Here is a 21484-nt window from a genome sequence, read left to right as displayed (position 1 = left end):
GAGGTTGTGGGAAAGGACTGTGAAATGAACCAACCTACAGTAACTGCCACAGCACACATGTGAATAACAATAAGCTACAAAATGGTATCAGAGGGGCACAGTTGAAAAGGGGGCAAGGCGACAATGAGATCAAGAAATCACCTGGAGAAGTCCGTATGGAGCTCTAACGGGAAATCCTGCAACTGGCATTTCCTTGAAGTTGCTACCCACAGCCCAGGTTCTGGCCTTTAACTGGCCCAAGAGTTGACTAGACACATTGAGGCTGATTCTCACCAAACTCACCAGAGATTAAGGTATAATTTACTCTGCTAATTTATTCATTTGTAGTAGGGACTATTCCAGAGTTGAAAACTCAATTTCCTGTAGGAATCAGGCAGGTAATGTAAACATATGAATCAGCCAAGTGTAAAACAGTAAAAGTGGTGGAAACTAGTTGTGAAGGAGAGAGAGGAAACCTATCTAAAGGCTTTCAAACTGAAAGACAAAATTAAACACTGTGCAGATATTAAACCTATCTGCACTTCCTGATAAGACTTTTTGGCCCTAGTTTGTGACTTCTGGTCTATTCCTTTCTATTGACTAGAAAGTGTTCATGTTTCTGTCTTGAGAACCATCTCTCCTGATAAACTGTGTACCTAGAAAACCAGTAGAGGAGTCACAAGACAATCTGGTGGGCATGGAATCTGAGTATAAGGAGGCAGATAGTTTTAGAAACATCTATTCCAGGCCAGGGTGAGACTTCATGAATCATCCATTCCCCACAATATGCTTACATCTCTGGAAAGCCCCTGCCTTCCAGATTCAGGGTCTCTAAGAAATACCTCCCAGCCTTTTGCTTGCTGACGTTCCTTCTTCTATGCCTTCTGCCAACCCTGGGTTACTCAGTCCAAGTAGGATACAATATAACTGTTCCCATTTACTAAAATATAGTTCCATTCCAGCCCTGCTTCCAGAGGGTACAACAAACTCACTTAGTTTGGAATTTGGTCATTTCCACATTCTTGGTTACCCAGATGATATAGATGGTCTCCTTGTGCAAATGTATCAGATCTAATCACACCCATTTTATTTAATGTTGAGGGTTAGTTTATAAGAGCTTGGAGGAGGTACCTCACTATTGCCTTCCTGTGTCATAAACACAGATATAGGCCTATTGAAGCATTTTTTATTTAATGATGAAATTTTCTTATCTAATTTAGTAGATAACTATTTGGAGGCCTGAGATACTTGAAAAATGAAAAGGAAGAGGAAGTTATGAATGAATAAAAGAACAAAGAGAATTTCTGTTAAAGGCCTAGTGTCAAAGTTCTCAACATGTCCTTGCCCCCAAACAGTCACTAAATCCTTTGATTTCTCCTTTGAAATATTTGTTGAAGCTATTCTTTTTTTTCTCTCTTTTTCATTTCCACTGCTATCAACTTACGCTAAGACTTTATTATTTCCTGTCTGGACTACTGCAGTAGTTCTTAGGAACTCAGTACTGAACATCCTTTTTTGTTCCAAGGCAATTCCAGGGAAAAATTAAAATGGTTAACTCCACTTCTTTTTTCAAATAAAAATAAAATCTCGGGACTTCCCTGGTGGTCCAGTGGTTAAGACTTTGCACTTCCACTGCAGGGGGTGTGGGCTGGATCCCTGGTGGGGGAATGAAGATCCCACATGCTGTGCAGTGCAGCCAAAAAATAATAAAAATTAAAAAAAAAATCTGTGTAAAACACGTACATCTTACCACTTAGATTGATTACTTGGTTAAATAAGAGGAACTCAGTGGGAAAAAAAAGGCACTGATTTTTAGCCATAAAATTATTATCTGGGCATATTTGAGAAACAACGGTACAGAAGCAGTTTTCTAAACTTTTATGCCTTACATTTGTTTAGTTCTTTAGAGTCCCCAGAGTCTGTTCAAATCATTTTTATCCTAGGAAAAAATTCTATCTTCACTCTACTGCTAGGAAAACAGATCTGCCCTCTTTGTGGTAGACAGGGCTGGGTAGGGCTAGGCTGGGCTGGGCTGGTCCGATAATAAATCAATTTGGAGACGCTGCCTCCCAAAAACTGACTTTCCATTTGGAAAGTGGTTCTGGAATTTTTTCCGCCTAATACCACTGCTTTGTTTTAGTAGAAAGGCTACATTTTACATAAAGTTGTATGCTGTATATGCTCTATACCTCCCTATTTTCCCCACATCCAATTTCTCTGCATCCTTTTTAATACACCAATTTAACTATATCATTCCATTACTCACATATCTTCCATTGTCTTTGGTCTGTTTATTCACTCATAAAAATGAGTTAATATTTGAAAGTTCTTAGAATAGTGCATGGCACATATTAGGTGCTATATAACTTAATAAAATATAATTTTTATTAAGAAATAAAAATTCAATTCAAATTGAGTATCTTACTATATACCAAGCAATCTGCTAGAGGTGGTGTATATGGTAGTAAATAAAACAGACGTGGCCCCTGCTCTGAGAGTTTACAGGGCTTTCCTAAGTGACTGTGTATGTCTCAGTCATGAAAATTTAGCGCTGACAGGATCTTAGGGCATCTAATCCCATGTTTTCATTTATGGATGAGGAAACTGAAATTTAAGAAGGCAAATGACTTCCAAAATCATACAGCTGGTAGGAGCACAGTCAGGTGTTCAGGAGCCAGGACACTACAGGATTTAACCAAATTGAAACCAGTGTTGCTAAAACCCCCTGTCCACTGTTCTTCAATCCAACCCACACCTCCCTTGATCAGGTTCTGTATCCCATAGATGCAGAATTTTTTGTGGGTGTTTCTCATTGCCTATAAATCAAGTTCAAGGGGTACGTGTTTAAAAAGCTTTTCTAAGAATGCCTTCCCCGCCTCTTCACATTTACTACCACCTCCAGGTAGTATGCTAGCTTACTTGGTTACAAGTACAAGAAGACATTATCAACTCCCCAAAGGCAAAACATTCTTACAATTAGTTTATTAATTCCTAGTTCTCAACAGAAAGCGTAGCATGTATATGTACACAATATATGCTTGATGAATAAACAGAGATAAAGAATGGATATTTCTAATGGGTTCTATTTATTGAATGAATGAAAAAGCAAGAACACAAAAAATCTTGGGCCAAAATGACCAGGGTTATTTTCTTCTGACCTTACCTTTCATGAAATATACTCAATAAATTACCACTCTCACCCCCACTTCATTTTTTACCTACTTTTAAGACTCAACACTGTGAACTGAAATTTGTGATAGTTTAGCCAGGGCAGGGAGGGTTTATCTTTGCACTATGATAAAGTAAACAGCACAAGACTATTGACAATATTTTTAACTTCTGATTTTCCTCAGGGAATTTAAGAAAAGTTTCTTTAGAATATCTTTCTTACTAAACTAAATGTGCTCCAAAATCTAAAATAAGCAGTTTTGGTCTTGGCAGAGGAAAGGGTTAAATGTGAAGGTTTGAGAGAGAGGTAGATCTTAGGAAGGAGATGGATGGAGTGGGTGGGGAAAGAGAGGGAGAAGAGTAGAGAATTTGAGAGAAGAAGGGACATCAACTGGAGATGAGGGAGGCTCCAGGGGGACCGAGAGCAGGAGTTGACCAGGGAAAGGAAGTGCCACACTCTCTGAACTCAGTGAGGACAGGCTGCAGGAGAGGGTCTTTCTGAGAACGTGTGTAAGGTAATGCGCTGGACTCATTCTGTTAGGAGTCAGTGATTTGTATCAGTGGATACTGGGAATGAGACTTTAGTTTACTTAGGAGCCTAAAGGGAGAGGGGAGAGAAGGGAGGGAAATGGCCCTGTCTCACTCATTGCTTTACAGGGGGTAACTTTAAGCTTGAGGCTATCTTTTACCTGTAGAAAACAAAGGCCAAAGTCTTTCATTCTGCAGTATAGATAGTAGGCTTAAAATGCAAATGACCAATTGTCACAAATAGGTTGTATCTCTTTTAGACTGAATTTTTATGAGTTCAAATATTTTACTTCACAGTACCATAACAATAATAACTGCTATTTATATTAGCTCTTTGTAGATTTATAGAGGACTTTAACTGATAAGTTAGATTTTGTAGATTAGATGGCAAAATCTAATCTATGAAAGCCACATTAATATCATAAGCCAATCATTCAATGAGTGAAGGTTTGGGGAAAGATTATTTGAAATGATGACATTAAGAAACAGTAACTTCAAGGATTATATGCAACTCAAATCCCAAGTAGGGAGGGGAAAGAGGATTAACTGTCGGTGTTTTCTGTACAGTGGTTTGACAGTCCTCTAACTCAGTTTTTGTAAATCTCCCTTGGTGTTCACATTTGCAGGAATTCAATCAACATTTACCACCTTGTACCATTTTTCAGGATCATAGTCCGGAAAAAATTCTGGACCATGCCAGAAGCCAACGAAGTACTCCGGTGACCAGAAATCTGTGGTGGAAGCGAGTCTCTTGCACTTTTCCACTCCCGCGTTTATTCAACCCAATCCTACGCTTTTCTTTCCAGCTCCTGCACACCCTCAGGACTGTACCAAAGGCACATCCCAAAAGAGTAGGCATCTTAATTGCCTTACACAGGCCAAAGAAGAAATACATTGGTTCCGTGGCTCTTCTCCAAGGCACTGTCACCTCACACTTCTAGAGCTTTAGGATTTACCTGGAGGGTTCATGGCAAAAGTGGAATTCCACTTCCACTCCCAAGGAAGAGGTGGCACGAGCCTTTCCTCTTAAAATTTTTATCTTGAAATGTCCATCGTGGCAGTGAAAGGCGGACCCTAGCGAACAAGAAATCACCTTCTTATTATTATTACAAAAAAACTTAGCCCCTCTCCGCACCCTGCACCCCGCTTTCATCACCCCAGGCCTCGAGACTCTCAGAGCTCGAGGTGTGACCAAGGCCACGGACTACAAAACAGAGAATTCTGGGGAAAGGAAGTGACGACACGGCGCAAAGCACGCTGGACTCCGGCAGGCTCGGCTCAAGAGACTCCTTCCTTCCAGCGCGGTTGCTGAGGACCTGGCGGTGCTGGGAGTTTTAACTGGTATTTTTCTCATTTGTTAGGATTACACGTTAAGTATCACCTGGCTTGAGTACAGCTCTAAGTATCATGCGGCTTCGGGTTACGCCAGGGCATCAGCTCTAGAGCCTTAGCTGCTGTCCCTTCGTTTACGCATCCTCCAAACAAATTTTAAGGTGAACGTGTCACAGATCCGGGGGCCTCTCCCTGGCTGGATCCAGCGGAGACACAGAGCCAGAGAGGGAATGGGTGGATATCAGAGGAGTTTTCTTTTTCATTTTTGGCTGAGAGTCGTGTGGCGTGAGCTCCTTTGATCGAAGGAGAGCAGAGTTCAAGGATTTGAGCATCTGCAGACTGGAGATCAAAGCCAGCGTGAAGGCGATCTGGAACGGGATTGGGAGGTGAAATAGAAGTGTGCCAGATAAGTTACCCCAGACTGGGCCCCGCGGCAACTCGATGTCCCCGTGGCTTTCAGACTGAATAGTAAAATTTAATTGTCTTCCTGATATGGAACTTGAGATTGGGGTAAGACGTTTGCCTGGGTGGAACATATATATTAATCCCAACTGGTGGTTGTTTTAGATCTAGCCAGCTGGCAACCATGAATGAATGGATGAAGAAAGGCCCCTTAGAATGGCAAGATTACACTTACAAAGAAGTCAGAGTGACAGCCAGTGAGAAGGAGTATAAAGGATGGGTTTTAACCATAGACCCAGTCTCTACCAAGTGAGTATGGGTCCTGCTTCCCAGAAATCACCCCTTTGCACTGCTACATCCATACTAAGAAAGCAGATAAATGAAAGGCTAATTATTCCCACATAAGAATTTAATTTCCTTTGAATCTAAGTAGTGTTCTAATTATAGATTTCTGTCAGACCAACCAAGTTTGTAGAAATGGGACACTCCTTTTTTATTACATTTTATTGGAAAATTTCAAATATACACAAATGTGAAGAGAGTAGTATAATGAACACTAATCTTATTCCCCCTTTCAAATATTTGAAAGCCAATTACAGACATAATTTTGTTCATAAATCCTTCAATATATCTCTTAGCAGATTCGGACTCTCTAATAAATGTAACCACAATACCATTATAACACCTAGCAAAAGTAATAATAACTTTAATATTAGCTAATTCCTAGTTTGAGTTCAGATTTTCCTGAGTTGTCTCCAAAGTATCTTTTTTAAGCATATCAATTTGTTGATATGTCTCTGAAGAATCTTAATCTATAACTGTACTTTCTCTCTCTTTGGTTTTCCATGTCATTTATTTGTTGAAGAAATGGAGTCATTTGTCTATAGAATTGAACACACTCTGGATTTAGCTCATTGCATTTATCATGGCGTAGTTTAACATATTCTTTTATCCTTCATATTTCCTATAAACTGGTATTCATAACTAGAGGTTTGATTAGGATCAGATTTATTTTTTGCAAGACAACTTTAAAGGTGGTGATCCACACACTTTATTCTGGAATGATTTTAGATTTACAGAAAAATTGCAAAGAAAGTACAGAGTACCTATATACCCAGCTTCCCCTAATGTTAACAGTTTACAAAACTCTCAAACATTTGTCGGCATTAAAAATTTACACTCACTAAACTACAATCATTTGGATTTTATCAGTTTTTCCAATAATGGCCTTTTTCTGTTCTGGAATCCAGTCCAAGGTCCTACATTACATTTAGTCATCCTGTCTCCTTAGTCTTCTCTGATATGTGACAGTTTTTCAGTCTTTACTTGTTTTTCATGACCCTGACACTTTTGAAGTGTTCTCGTGAGGTATTTTATAGAATGTCTCTCAATCTGGGTTTGTGTGATGATTTCTTTTTTTTTTTGGCTGCGTCATATGGCTTGCGGGATCTTAGTTCCCTAATGAGGGAATGAATGCGGGCCCTCGGCAGTGAAAGTGCAGAGTCCTAACCACTGGCCTGCCAGGAAATTCCCTGTGATGTTTTCTCATAGACTGGGGTTATAGGTTTTTGGGAAAAGTACCACAGAAATGAAATTCACATCACGTCACATTGCATCACATCATGTCATATACCATATCATATCATATTTTAATTAGGATTTTTCCATTTGTATTCATGAGTGAGATTAGTTTATAGTTTTATTTTTTAATCCTGTTCTTCTCTGCTTTTGGTATCAAGGTTATATTAGCCTCATTAAATGAGTTAAGGCATAGTCTCCCTTTTATAGTCCATAGGAGAATTTGGTTGGATCAGAAATGTTTGGTCCTTGAAAATTTTATAGAACTTCCTGGTAAAATTGTCCAGGCCTTTTTTTCCCCCTCCATGGGAAGATTTTAAACTGGTTATTTCAGGTTTTTTAAAAAAGATTATAGTACTATCTACATTCTCTCTCTCTTTTTTTTTTTGTCAGTAGTAAAAATTTATATTTTCTAGGGAGTTTTCTGTTTTCAGTTTCAAAATTATTGGCCTAAATTTGTTCTTAATATTTTATACTATTAATTTTTGCTACCTTATTCCTAATATTATTTATATGTGCCTTCTTTCTCTTTTTATTAATCTTGCCTGAGTTTTGTGAAATTTATGTATCCTTTTCAAAGAACCAGCTTTTGGCTTTGATGATCCTCTTATTGACTCTTTTTTTTAATTGAAGTATAGTTTATTTACAATATTGTGTCAATCTCTGCTGTACAACAAGGTGACTCAGTTATACACATATATATATTCTTTTTTATATTCTTTTCCATTATGGTTTATCACAGGATATTGAATGTAGTTCCCTGTGCTATACCTTAGGACCTTGTTGTTTGTCCATTCTTTTTTTTTTTTTTTTTTAATTATTATTTATTTATTTTTGGCTGTGTTGGGTCTTCGTTTCTGTGCGAGGGCTTTCTCCAGTTGCGGCAAGCGGGGGCCACTCTTCATCGCAGTGCGCAGGACTCTCACTATCGTGGCCTCTCTTGTTGCGGAGCACAGGCTCCAGACGCACAGGCTCAGTAGTTGTGCCTCACGGGCCCAGTTGCTCTGTGGCATGTGGGATCTTCCCAGACCAGGGCTCGAACCCGTGTCCCCTGCATCGGCAGGCAGATTCTCAACCACTGCGCCACCAAGGAAGTCCTGTTTGTCCATTCTAAATGTAATAGTTTGCATCTACCAACCCCAAACTCCCAGTCCATCCCTGTCCCTCTCCCCCTCCGCCTTGGCAACCACAAGTCTGTTCTCTATGGCTATGAGTCTGTTTCTGTGTTTGTTTGTTTTCCTGTTTTTTTTTTGTTTTTTTTGTTTTTGGCCATGCCAGGTGGCTTACGGATCTTAGTTCCCCAACCAGGGATTGAACCCGTGCACTCGGCAGTGAAAGCACAGAGTCCTAACCACTGGACCACCAGGGAATTCCCTGTTTCTGTGTTGTAGATAGGATCATTTGTGCCATATTTTAGATTCCACATAAAAGTGCTATCATATGGTGTTTGTCTTTCTCTTTCTGACTTACTTTACTTAGTATGACAATCTCTAGTTGCATACTCTTTTGTTTTCTCTCTCATTAATTTTGTGCTGTGTTATATTTTCTTTGGTCTGCTCTGAAGGAGAGTTATTCAGTTGCTTTTTAACTCTATAATTTAAATCTGTACCCTATCTTCTTTCCTAATACACATTTAAAGCATTCATAACTGTTTAAGTAGTGCTTTAATGACATCCCACAATGATTAGCTTTAGGCTGGACAAAAGGCTTAGATGTTTAGGACCGTCAGAGAATTCATATTGAACAAGTGAATACATTTGGTGGTGAGAGGATTAATTTAAAACGGGGAAGAGCATTCCCTATTGTTCTAGTGACCTGTTGGGGGTTGATGCTGACTCTCATTTCACTGCTTCTTCCATAGTTTTATGGGCCTTTTGGTTTTTCTTTTGCAACTGTGCTCTGAACTTACTTTTCCTCCAAAGTATTGTCCTTGTGAACTTCCTTGAAGATGGCAGCATGTCTGTGACCGGAATTATGGGACATGCTGTGCAGACTGTTGAAATTGTGAATGAAGGGGACCATAGCGTGAGAGAGAAGCTGATGCATTTGTTCATGTCTGGAGACTGTAAGGCGTACAGCCCTGAGGATCTGGAAAAGAGAAAGAACAGCCTGAAGAAATGGCTGGAGAAGAACCACATCCCAATCACTGAAGAGGGAGATTCACGAAGGACTCTCTGTGTGGCTGGGGTCTTGACTATAGACCCACCATATGGTCCAGAAAATTGCAACAGTTCTAATGAAATTATTTTGTCCCGTGTTCAGGATCTTATTCAAGGACACCTTGCGGCTTCCCAATGAGAGGCCAAGAACTATGGATGCACTGATTGAAATAAGACTTCATTTTTTGAAAATTCTTTGTTGTTTTTGGTAAAATCAAAGCTGGGGATTATCAGTGTTAATAAGTGAACTGGGCAAGGATGACATCACAAACAAGTAAAATTAACATAGGGACATCAGAATTATAAGAGCCTTTCCTTTTGATGGGGATACACCTCCATTTCTGTCAGGCAAGAAATGTATGTGAAAAAGATGCAACATGTTAGATTAAATATAAAATGCTAAGGTAAAATCACAGTCTTGTTACATCCCTTGCACTAACTAGATGTGTCTGTTTTAAACCGTTTATTTAAAAAAATTTTTTGGTGTAATGATGTAATAGCTTTTGAATCAGAATATATGCTTTTTTTGGTTGAAACTTGAACGTTTTGGTAAAGTCTTAACACATAAACCTTATAAACTCTCAAAGCCTTAAAAAGTGAGCACTGGCTGATATCTCTCAGGAAAAAGGTAAGTGTGACAGGTATTCTGCTGCTGAGCTCAACCCAGTTCTTTTGCCTGATGGGTTCAGCCCAGGCTTCTGGGTCACAGTGCTTTCTTCCTACAGTCTCTACTCCCCTTGTCAGGCTTCACTGAGGGGAGAGAATGCAGGAAGGACACTTCACTACATCTGATTCTACCCCTTGGAAGCCAGTCAGGGAGGTTTCTGGCCTACAGAAGCACCTCAGATTGTTAGTTTGGGGGTTGTATGGTCAGGCCACTCAAGATGGCTGTTCTCTTGCTCTTGGCGTGACCAGTCCCTGCTGCGCCTACCCCCTACTCACGTGAATGTGCTCGCCCCCTGCCCCTGCCAGTGATTGTTCTAATCCTTAGGCCAGAACAGCTCCACCTGCTAGTTTATTAAAGGGAAACATCTGCCCCCATGACGGTAGTTAACCTGAGGGGCTGTAAGGGTTGGGTCTCAGCTGCTGGTTTCCCTGGTAACTGATGAGCCAACCTGACGTCAGTTCCCCCTGTAAACGGTAGCTTCCTGCTCCCCCCGGTAGCGAAGGCTGCTGCTGCGTCTCGCTTGCTGCCTGCCCCGCACGGTGGAGGTGTTTCTCCAGGACCTTGCTTCCGACGTGTAAGATGCCCTGTCCAATAAGCTGGCGCTGTCATTGGGCTCTTTCTTCGGTCTCGAGGCTGGTCATCCACAAGGCTTGCAGACCTGCGAGGTGCAGCCCAACAATTCACAAGCCGGCCAGGAGGCCTAGGGAACTCCCGCGAGTGCCAAGATGTAGGGAAGGAAGGACCGGGACGGAAAGTTGCGGGAGGCAGTGGGGAGTCGGGGGGAGATCCCAGGGTGGCCGCCCACTAACGTGGAGCCCTGGGGCAGCTGACGACCATGAAAGGTGTTTTTTCTCTTCCACTGTATTGATGATATCCTGTTAAACTCAGTCTCTTTTGAGTTTAAAAGCAGCTCTGTGCTCGTGGCTCATCTGCACGGGTATGGCTGGTGAATACAGACAAAACGTAAGGACCTGAATTATCCACAAAGGGCAAGTACACCCCCAGCCCACCACCCTTAAACAACTACAGACAGGCTTTAGGGGTATTAACTTAGGGACAGGTTTGTGAATTGGACATGGCCAGTTACCTGGAAGGGTTTGGTTCAGGCCTATGGCAACGGCAAAATGTACCCTTGGGCTTCTGTTCCCAGCTATGGAAGGGGGTACAGCAGTGATGCAGTGTGATGGAACAGCAGCTATAAGCAGTCTACAAAGAGTTACAACAGGTGGAAGACATTATAAAAGGCCTACTCGAGTCGTGGAGCAATGCCAAAACCACTATTCAGGGTCTAGAACAGCTGTGTGTGACATATAGGACCCCTGTGGACATGGATAGCAACCAAGGAATCCACTTTACTGGCCATGAAATTCAGAAATGGGCCAATGAAAATGACACACTGTCATTTCTACCTACCCTACGCCCCCACTGCTACCAGGCTAGTTGAAAGGATGAGTGGACTGAAGCTGAGACGGGAAACCCACTCTCTACGTGTGGACCAGGAGGCTAACTCAGGCCCTACGAACTATAACTGAAGATCCCAGGAGCAGTCGTCGCAGTGCTTACTCCATGTTCACCCAGAAGCAGCTAGTCGGCACCATCTGAGTTCACCTGTTAACCACTGCAGGGACCATTGCCAACTACTGGTCAGGGTGATAATTCACGTTTGCCCTCGCCACAGGATCTACCTCCAGGAGAACACATTATAAAATAAATGGCCCTGGGACTGGCAGGTAAGTCCCCCATGGTTTGGGTTTGCTGCCCTGTGGGGAATAGGATTAGAAAGGGACTTACAGACTTCACCTGTCTTCTGCCTGCCCCACCTACCACTACTAAGGTAGTTAATCCAGGCCCCTACTGGAGGAAGGCCCCATTATATTAAGCTTGAGGTCTGTTGTTCTACCACCTCGCCTGTACTTGGCACTGGCTCTGGATACTGAGGGTGCACGGGTGGGATGGTACTGCAGGCCAGGACAAAAGCCACAGGCAGGGGTGGTATTACCTGAGGATGCCGTTACTGCTTGTATTTTGGTTAATGGTCATGATCTCTTGTGCCTGTGAAACATCTTATTACATTTTGTCCCTAGTCCGAGCAGAGGTAATCTGTTCGCGGACTGGGTGATAACAGTGGCCTCACTGTGAAATGAGTTTGGTTGCTGGATCTACAGCAGGATGTCCTCCTCGGGATTTCCATGAAAAATTGACCAGATAAAGTGCCTGGCGTCAAAGTTTGCCCACGTCTTGCACTCTTGATACTCTTCGGCTGCTATTGTGTGTACTGCATGTGTGGTATTTGGGTTGCAGTGCCCCTCTACATACCTGACCCCAGGAATATCACATAAGAGGGGCGGACCCAGATGGTAAGGGCCGTGCAGGGTGTGTAGGGGTGGAGTGTGTGGTCAGATGGCTCAAGATGGCTCTTCTCTTGCTCTCTGGGCATCCCCTGCGTGACCAATCCCTGCTGCGCCTACACCCTGCTCACCTGGGCGTGCTCGCCCCTTGCCCCTGCCAGTGATTGTTCTAAGCCTTAGGCCAGAATGGCTCCACCTGCTAGTTTATTAAAGGGAAACACCTGCCCCCATGATGGTAGTTAACCTGAGGGGCTGTAAGGGATGGGTCTCAGCTGCTGGTTTCCCTGGTAACTGATGAGCCAACCTGATGTCAGTTCCCCCTATAAATGGTAGCCTCCTCCCCTGGGTAGCGAAGACTGCCGTCATGTCCTGCTCGCCGTCTGCCATGCACAGTGAGGGTGTCGCTCCAGGACTTTGCTTCAGATGTGTAAGATCCCCATCTATTAAACCATTGATGCCTCTGTCGCTGTTTCCGGGCTCTCTCTTTGGACTCAAAGCTGGGCAACTACAAGGCTTGCGTGCCTGTGGGGTCTTTTCAGGGGAACGTCTACAGTGACCCCAGGGTTCATCAGATTAGAACCCCAAGCAGCTTACTCCCTAAGACAGGGGTAGCAAACTTCAGACCATGGGGACAAATCCAGGCTACTGCCTCCGTTTATTAAAATTTTATTGGAACACAGTCATACCCACTGGTTTGTGTATTGTCTGTGGCTGCTTTTGAGCCATAGTGGCAGAGTTGAATATTGGCAGAAACGATATGGCTTGTATTTACAGAAAGATATGGCTCTTTACAGAAAGGTTTTCCCTAGGAGATCCTTGAACTAGCCTGGTCTGCCAGGGGTCAACATGGACTTATGTACCCTGTCATCCATACAAAAAGAATCTTGTGGTATTTTTGGAAGAAATACTTTAAAATATTCAGGTTTTAGGGGGTCTTTGAAAGCAGTTTGATAACATAGCTGTTAATTTCCTGCATAGTTGTCTAATAACAGGATGTAACCCAGTGATTCTTGCACTTTTGCAAGCATCAGAATTAGCTGGAGGGCTTGTTTAACACATATTGGGAGTAGGGCTCAGCAATTGCTTCTGATTCAGTAAGGGGCCAGGAACTTGCATTTATAACAAACTTCCAGATAATGGTAGTGCTACCGGTCCCAGATCACACTTGCAAAAGCAGTTTAGAAGCTTTGGGGAACAGAAAGGCCTTCCCTCACAACTTTGTAAAGTTCCATAATCTTAAAAGTGAAATTTAGCGCATAGCCTTTCCCCTCAAACCCCGGAATGCCCTTGGACAGCGGATAGGGGAAGGGGAATAAAAACAAATTTAAATTAAATGGAAAGGATTCCGACAGAATGAGGGAGGCCTTGAAAGAAGACCTGTAGGAAATTATCCAGTGTTTGGTCAGGAGTGAACCGTGACCTAGGGACAGGTGCACTGGTGTTGGTAGATTTATTTGCTGTCAGACTAGTGAGCTGGGGACAGAGACTTTCTTGGCAACTGAGATATCTCATTTGTTTAAAAATTTGCCTTGCGAACAAAACCTGAGTGCTAAAGAGGGTACGTGATCTGGCTCTGCTGTGGAAACCTGCCTGCTTAGGGAGCTGGGCCAGCCCGTCCCTCGGCTCAGATTCTCCCCAGGAATTAACTCACCTGTTTCTGATCCCTCCTCTGGTTCCAGATTCCTGGAGGGAGATCCTTCCCCAAAGCTGGCTCTGCCAGCTGGAAGCGGTAGCCAGGGCAGTCCTTGAACACAGCTGGTGTGAAGGATACTTCTCAGAACAAAAGGTGGTTAGGACTTTCGCTGCGCATCTTTTGATCTTGGAGCAAACTTTCCAGCCTCTGTGGTGTATCTTGCTATCCCAGTGTTCACCTGGTTTCCTAAAACTCTCCACCTTCTTCCAAATGTTATGGCCAAAATTGATTTCTTCCATGAATTGTTTTCAATAAAATTAATGAAATTTAAAGCATTTGCAGTTTTACTTGAGAACTGGTGGAGTTTTCATGATGCCTCTTGAAGTAGACTCTAGAATACTGGGGTCAAGGCTATGGATTACTATAAATTTTGGGAGAAATTGGAGCAGTGAAGGACTATAGTTAAACATACTTAATTGCTTCCACTACCAAATACAATCTTTTTTTTTGTTTTAAACCACTGACGTAAGAATAACATACAAAAGCTACCTATTTAGTGTATATAACTTGATGAATTGGAGATAAGCATACACCCATGAAACCATCCCCACAATCTATGCCCTAAACATATCCATTATCTCCAACAGCCTTTCCTGCCTTTATTATTATACAACTGGTTTTGATTTTTCAGACATTAAAGGATTTCTATTAAAAAAATTATACCATTACCCAAACATGCTTTTTACTTTTGTGTGTTACTGTAGAATCCTTTAAAAGTCTACATAACTGTAATCAGTGTATACAGTTTAGTTTTCTGTTTCTGTAGTTTTCATAATTTTAATATTTAAGACAATATTGTGTTGATGAACTACACTTACTAAAACATTTCCTTAAATTTTTGACATTTGTTCTTTTTTAAAAAGAAATATTTATTTGGTTGTACCAGGTCTTAGTTGCAGCAGGTGGGCTCCTTAGCTGTGGCATGCAAACTCTTAGTTGCAGCATGCATGCGGGATGTAGTTCCCTGACCAGGACTTGAACCCGGACTCCCTGTATTGGGAGCGTGGAGTTTTTTTTTTTTTTTTTAATAAATTTATTTATTTATTTATTTATTTTTTGGCTGCATTGGGTCTTGCTGTGCGCGGGCTTTCTCTAGTTGCATTCAGCAGGGGCTACTCTTTGTTGTGGTGTGCTGGCTTCTCATTGCAGTGGCTTCTCTTGTTGTGGTGCACAGGCTCTAGGCGTGCGGGCTTCAGTAGTTGTGGCACATGGGCTCAGTAGTTGTGGCACACGGGCTTAGTTGCTCCGTGGCATGTGGGATCCTCCCGGACCAGGGCTCGAACCCGTGTCCCCTGCATTGGCAGGCAGATTCTCAACCACTGCACCATCAGGGAAGTCCCGGGAGTGCGGAGTTTTAACCACTGTGCCACCAGCGAAGTCCCAACATTTGTTCTTTTTGCTATCGTAGATTATGGTGCTAAAGAATATCTTCATGAATATGTCTTTATTGCTATTTTCAAAAGCTAGTGCTTAGAAATGAAAGTACTGTGTGAAAGAGTATGAACACACGTAGGTTTTTCTTCTTTAAATATTTTGTGCTGCTTTACGTAAACAAGAGCAATAATGTGTATACAAATTTCATTACACCCTTAGAGTATTAATATTTTGTTTAATTTTTACAACTGAACATAAAATGGTGTTTTAAAGTTGCTTTAATTTGTATTTATTAGCATTTTTCCATGTGTTTCCAGTATGGGAACTGTTTGATTCACATCTTTTTTTTTTTTTTTTTTAATCTTCATTTTCAAAAAGTTATTTCCCCCATACTCATCTTGTCATATCTGTTTGTGTTTCTAATTTTTACTACATGGCTACATATGTTAACAAGCAACTGTAATTATACATGCATTGCTTCTAACTTATTTTGACCTAATTTCAGATTTATAGAAAATTTGCGAGAACAGGACAAAGAATTGTCATATGTCCCTAGCCAGCAAATGGTAACATCTTACCCATTTGCATTTTTTGTGCATGTGTATGAGTGTGTTCATTTTTCTGCCTGAACTGTTTGAGAATAAATTGTGGACGCAATGGAAATATGAGGACATTTTCTTAAATAACCACGGTACAGTTATCATCAGAATCAGGAAACTAACATTGATGCAGTAGGATGATGTAATACAGACATCCAGATTTTGCCTATTGTTCAATGTCCACTGTATCAAAAAAAGACTTATTTGGATCATGTATTACATTCAATTATCATGTCCCTTTAGTTTCCTTTACTCTGGAGTAGCTCCTCAATCGTACTTTGACATTTTTGAATACAGGCTGGTTATTTTGTGGAATATCCCATAATTCGGGTTTGTCTGTTTCCTAATGATCCAATACGGTATGCTTTTTTTTGGGTAGGAATACCCTGGAAATGATAGTGTGTTCTTCTCAGTGCCTCATTATCAGGAGGCATATGATGTTGAGTTGCCCCATATTTGGTGATGTTAACTGTGATTACTTGGTTTAGGTGGTGTTCGTCAGATTTCTCCACTGTAAAGTTAATTATTTTTCTCTTCCTAATCAAAGGCATCTTCATATTTCTAAAAGATTTATTGAGGTATTAACATATAAAATTCATCCACTTTAATTCAGTGACTTTTTTTAAGTAAATTTACAGAGTTTACAGAGTTGTGCAGCCATCATCACAATCTAATTTTTTAAACATTTCCACCATCCCCACAAGATCCCCCTGTCCCATTTGCACTCAATTCCCATTCCCACCCTCAGCCCTAGGCAATCACTAATCTACTTTCTGTACCTGTGGATTTGATTTTTTTGTACATTTCTATAAATGGAATCATACAACATATAGTCTGTGTCTGGCTCCTTCTACTTAAATTTCTTCACTTATAGAATATTTAGGACAATATCCTATTGTGTTGTTGAACCACAACTTACTAAAATATTCCCCTAAATCTTTAATTTGATGTCCATGTTGTAGCATGTATGAGTGGCTTCTTTTTATTACTGAATACTATTCCATTATGAATATACTACATTTTGTTTATTCATTCTCCAGTTGATGGATTATTCGGATTGTTTCCAGTTTTTGGCTATTATGAATAATGCTGCTGTGAACATTCATGACAAGTCTTTGTGTGGGCATATATTTTCATATTTCTTGGGTGAAAAACCTAGGAGTGGAGTTGCTGGGTTATATGGTAACTTTATGTTTAACGGTTCAGGGAAGTGTCGCATTATTTTCCAACGTGGCCGCGCCATTTTACGCTCCATCAGCAATACACAAGGGCTCCAATTTCTCCGCATCCTTACCAGCACTTGTTAGCGTGATTCTAGTGGTTATGAAGTGGTATCTCATTGTGGTTTTAATTTGCATTTCTCTAATGACTAATGATGTTCAGTGGTGTTCATGTGCTTATTAAGCCATTTGTGTATCTTCTCTGAAAAGTTTACTCAAATTTTTGCCCATTTAAAAAATTGAGTTTGAGTTGTAAGAATTCTTATATATATTCTAGATAATGTTTGCAAATTAAATATCTGATAAAGCACTTTTTTCTCCCAGTCTGTGGCTTGTCTTGAATTCTTTTTATTATTTAAAAATTTTTATTTTATGTTGGAGTATAGTTGATTTACAGTGTTGTGTTAGTTTCAAGTGCACAGCAAAGAGATTGTTATACATATATCCATTCTTTTTCAGATTCTTTTCCCATATAGGTTATTAAAGAATATTGAGTAGAGTTCCCTGTGCTATACAGTAGGTTGAGTTTTCTGAATTCAAAAAATTTTTGCACTTCAGAAATAGCATTAAGTGCAGCTTATCAATTTTTTTCATTTATGGATCATGTTTTTGGTCTCATAGCTAAGAATTTTATGTCTAACCCAATGTCACAAAGATTTTCTATCTCTTCTTTTAAATGTTTTAATTCACTCTTAAACAGGTTTATGTTCCATTTCTTTTTTTCTTTTTTTAAATTTATTTTATTTTTGGCTGCATTGGGTCTTCGTTGCTGCATGTGGACTTTCTCTAGCTGCGGTGAGCGCGGCTACTCTTTGTTGCGGTGCACGGGCTTCTCATTGCGGTGGCTTCTCTTGTTGCAGAGCATAGGCTGTAGGCACGCAGGCTTCAGTAGTTGTGGCACGCGGGCTCAGTAGTTGTGACTCGCGGGCTCTAGAGTGCAGGCTCAGTAGTTGTGGCACACAGGCTTAGTTGCTCCGCGGCATGTGGGATCTTCCTGGACCAGGGCTTGAACCTGTGTGCCCTGCATTGGCAGGTGGATTCTTAACCACTGCACCACCAGGGAAGTCCTATGCTCCATTTCGAGTTAATTTTTGTGTATGGTCTGATGTAAAGGTCTAAATTTTTTTTTACATGGGGAGATTCAATTATTCCAGTACGATTTGTTGAAAAGATTGCTTTCTCTATTGAAATGCCTTTGCACTTTTGTTGAAAATCAGTTGATCATAAACTATAAAAGTTTATTTCTGGGCTTACAATTGTGTTCATTGATCCATTTGTGTGTCCTTATGTTAGTAATGCATTGTATTAATTACTATAGCTTTACAATAAGATTTGATATAAGTCCTCCAACTTTGTTCTTTTTAAAGGTTGTTTGACTATTCTGGCTCCTTTGCATTGCCATATAAACTTTGGATGAAGCTGTCAATTTCTGAAAAAAATGCCTATGGGGTTTTTTAAAAATAAACTTATTTATTTATTTTATTTATTTGGCTGCTTCGTTGCTGCATGTGGGCTTTCTCTAGTTGCGGCGAGCGAGGGCTACTCTTCGTTGCGGTGCACAGGCTTCTCATTGCGGTGGTCTCTTTTGTTGAGGAGCACGGGCTCTAGGTGCACGGGCTCAGCAGTTGTGTCATGTGGGCTCAGTAGGTGTGGCTCGCAGGCTCTAGAGGACAGACTCAGTAGTTGTGGCGCGTGGACTTAGTTGCTCCACGGCACGTGGGATCTTCCCAGACCAGGGCTCAAACCCGTGTCCCCTGCATTGGCAGGCGGATTCTTAACCATTATGCCACCAGAGAAGTCCCGCCTATGGGGTTTTGATAGGGATTGTGTTGAATCTATAGATCAGCTTAAGGAGAATTGTCATCTTATATAATAATACTGAGTTTTCCATTCCATGAACTTGGAATGTCTCTATTATTTAGATCTTTAATTTTCCTACAACAGTGTTTTATAGTTTTCAGTGAACAAGTCTCATGCTACCTTTGCTAAATTTATTCCTGGTATTGCTTTAATGCCATTGTGAATGGAATTGTTTTCTTAATTTCATTTTTGAATTATTGATTGCTTGTATATAGAAATAATTTTTGTATATTGATCTTGTATCCCATGGCCTTGCTCATTTATCACACACACACTTTTGCATTCCTCTTTATTTGCTTAACCTTATCCAAATACATTTTGAAGAGCGAGTAGGCCATAAATTTATTCCCTGCAGATTCCTTGATATGCAGAAGTCGTTCACAAAGTTTAAAGAAGCACACCTAATTTCTGAATGAGATGAGAGTCTCGAAAAACAGAATTAAGGGGCTTGGTTGAAGCATTCAGTACCATTTCTTTTAATTTCAACATTCAGGCATTCCATCTCCTTACAACCTTCAGAGGTTCTTGCAGGGGGGTAAATTAGTTCCTGATTGAATTTATTCAAGTAAACTTTATTTCTCTCTTGTCCTGTTTCTTCTGTGTGCCTGTTTATCTTTGTATCCAGAGTTCCTAAGGTGACTGGCACATAGTACCTGATTAAAATAAATTGGTTATATTGAAATTATGAGTAAATAAATGTGGGAGGAATTTCTGCAACCCCAGTATGGGTCTCAAACTAGTCATGTAGCACACATTAGTTATAAAGTGGACAATCGGCCTTCTTGTTAACTAATCAGATTGCATGCTTCAATTAATCCAGGCTTAGCCATGCTTAAGAAAAGGAAAAGGATGGTGTAAAGATTTATGGGCTAGAAATAATGGGGACAGCTTGAGTTGAAATGGGAAAGTGTGCAGGTGAATTTCAGAGACAGAAGGGTGGCATTAACAGAAATGTCTTTAATTACAGATTGTTTTGTGCTGGGTCTGTAAGTAGTGGATTAGTTTCCTCACATGGGATAGTCCCTTCGTGCCCATGGTATAGCGTGGCCTCTGATTTGTAAAGACATCTGTCTTCTAAAGCACATAACACATTTTCGACGTTCAGTCTGGTAATCTTACTAATAAATCGTAAGAGAAGCTGATTTTTTTTCCAGCTCAATTTATGGGAGATGGGTTACTGAGCACAGAAATTATAGTTCCTAATTAGTCTTCATGTTAGATTTAAACACTTTACAGTCATACACCTGTAGTGCTGTATACTGCCATCCCTCCTTTTATTAACACTATTTGTGTTTTAGCTTATTGGCCAAAGTCTACTAGGTTGGACTCTGTTCAAATAACACAAAGATAAGGTAAGGGTGTGTGTGTGATTTAAACATCTTAATGTGGGCCTAAGTATGAGAACTTTTGTAGTGGAAAGTGCTAGCAGTGTTAGTGTCACATACAAGTCACATTTTCAAAAAAGCATGTTTTGACTTATTTTCACATTTTCAAAAAAAGTGACTTAAACAAAATTTCGGGACTTCCCTGGCGGTCCAGTGATTAAGACTCTGCGCTCCCAATACAGGGGGCATGGGTTTGATCCCTGGTCAGGATACTAAGATCCCGCATGCTGCAAGGCGCGGCCAAAAAAAAACCAAACCCAGAAACAAAATTTGATGGTAGAACATGTTTTTAAAGGAAATACATCCCTACCCATCTGTGCATGACTTTTGCCATTCATACATACATGTACCTCAAATTCTCAAGTACTCTATTTTATTTATTTATTTTTTAAATTTATTTTTATTTTTTGGCTGTGTTGGGTCTTCGTTTCTGTGCGAGGGCTTTCTCTAGTTGCGGCGAGCGGGGGCCACTCTTCATCGCGGTGCGCGGGCCTCTCACTGTCGCGGCCTCCCTTGTTGCGGAGCACAGGCTCCAGACGTGCAGGCTCAGTAGTTGTGGCTCACGGGCCTAGTTGCTCCGCGGCATGTGGGATCTTCCCAGACCAGGGCTTGAACCCGTGTCCCCTGCATTGGCAGGCAGATTCTCAACCACTGCGCCACCAGGGAAGCCCTAGTCTCTTGATTAAAGTAAAATCATTCAACATAAGAGGAAAATTAACTCCTTCAGGCCATTTTCAGTAAAAGCTAGGTTGGAAGAGGTAGCAGTAACTGCATTTTCTACATAAGGCATAATTTTTTAAAACTTCGCTGTTTGAAATGCTGCTGTTGAAATGTTAAATCACTTTACTTTTTACTTTATTATACCATTTTTAGCAATATTGTATTTGTAACATGTCAGGGTCATCATCCTAAACACTGATTCTCACTGTTGGTAGTTATGGGATTGGGCTGAATTTCCAAGGCCACCCCTGGGTAGTTGCTTTTCCAAACAAACCCCTCTCATGCTGGCTTTTGTTGCCATTTGTTTCTTTCTGAAAAGGTTAAAATAGAGGTGAAAAAACCTAGTTTATTGATTCTAAGCCATCCTCCTCCTAGCTATCTCGCTGGGGCACTGTGTTCTGGCTTGTTTACCCAAGCAGCTGGGTTAGAACTGACTCCGGAGCAGACCTGGAGCTGGCCCAGTTCGGGCACA

The 21484-nt window shown here is 41.0% G+C and overlaps 1 protein-coding gene across 1 annotated transcript in view; it reads left to right on the top strand.

Moving 5' to 3' along the window:
* Positions 1-4876: 4876 nt before the first annotated feature.
* GEMIN6 (gem nuclear organelle associated protein 6) overlaps positions 4877-21484 on the top strand; it is a 42726-nt gene continuing 26118 nt past the window's right edge. The window contains exons 1-3 of the mRNA XM_082356100.1: positions 4877-5016; positions 5575-5718; positions 8910-11543. Of these exons, the coding sequence (XP_082212226.1) occupies positions 5594-5718; positions 8910-9285 (501 nt within the window). The 5' untranslated portion in view covers positions 4877-5016; positions 5575-5593 and the 3' untranslated portion in view covers positions 9286-11543. The remainder of the gene's footprint in view (positions 5017-5574; positions 5719-8909; positions 11544-21484) is intronic.

Source organism: Balaenoptera borealis, assembly GCF_965194805.1.
Source record: "Balaenoptera borealis genome assembly, chromosome: 15".
Lineage (NCBI taxonomy): Eukaryota > Metazoa > Chordata > Mammalia > Artiodactyla > Balaenopteridae > Balaenoptera > Balaenoptera borealis.
Note: the sequence above shows the minus strand (reverse complement) of the source record. Positions and strands in the feature narration are given on the sequence as shown.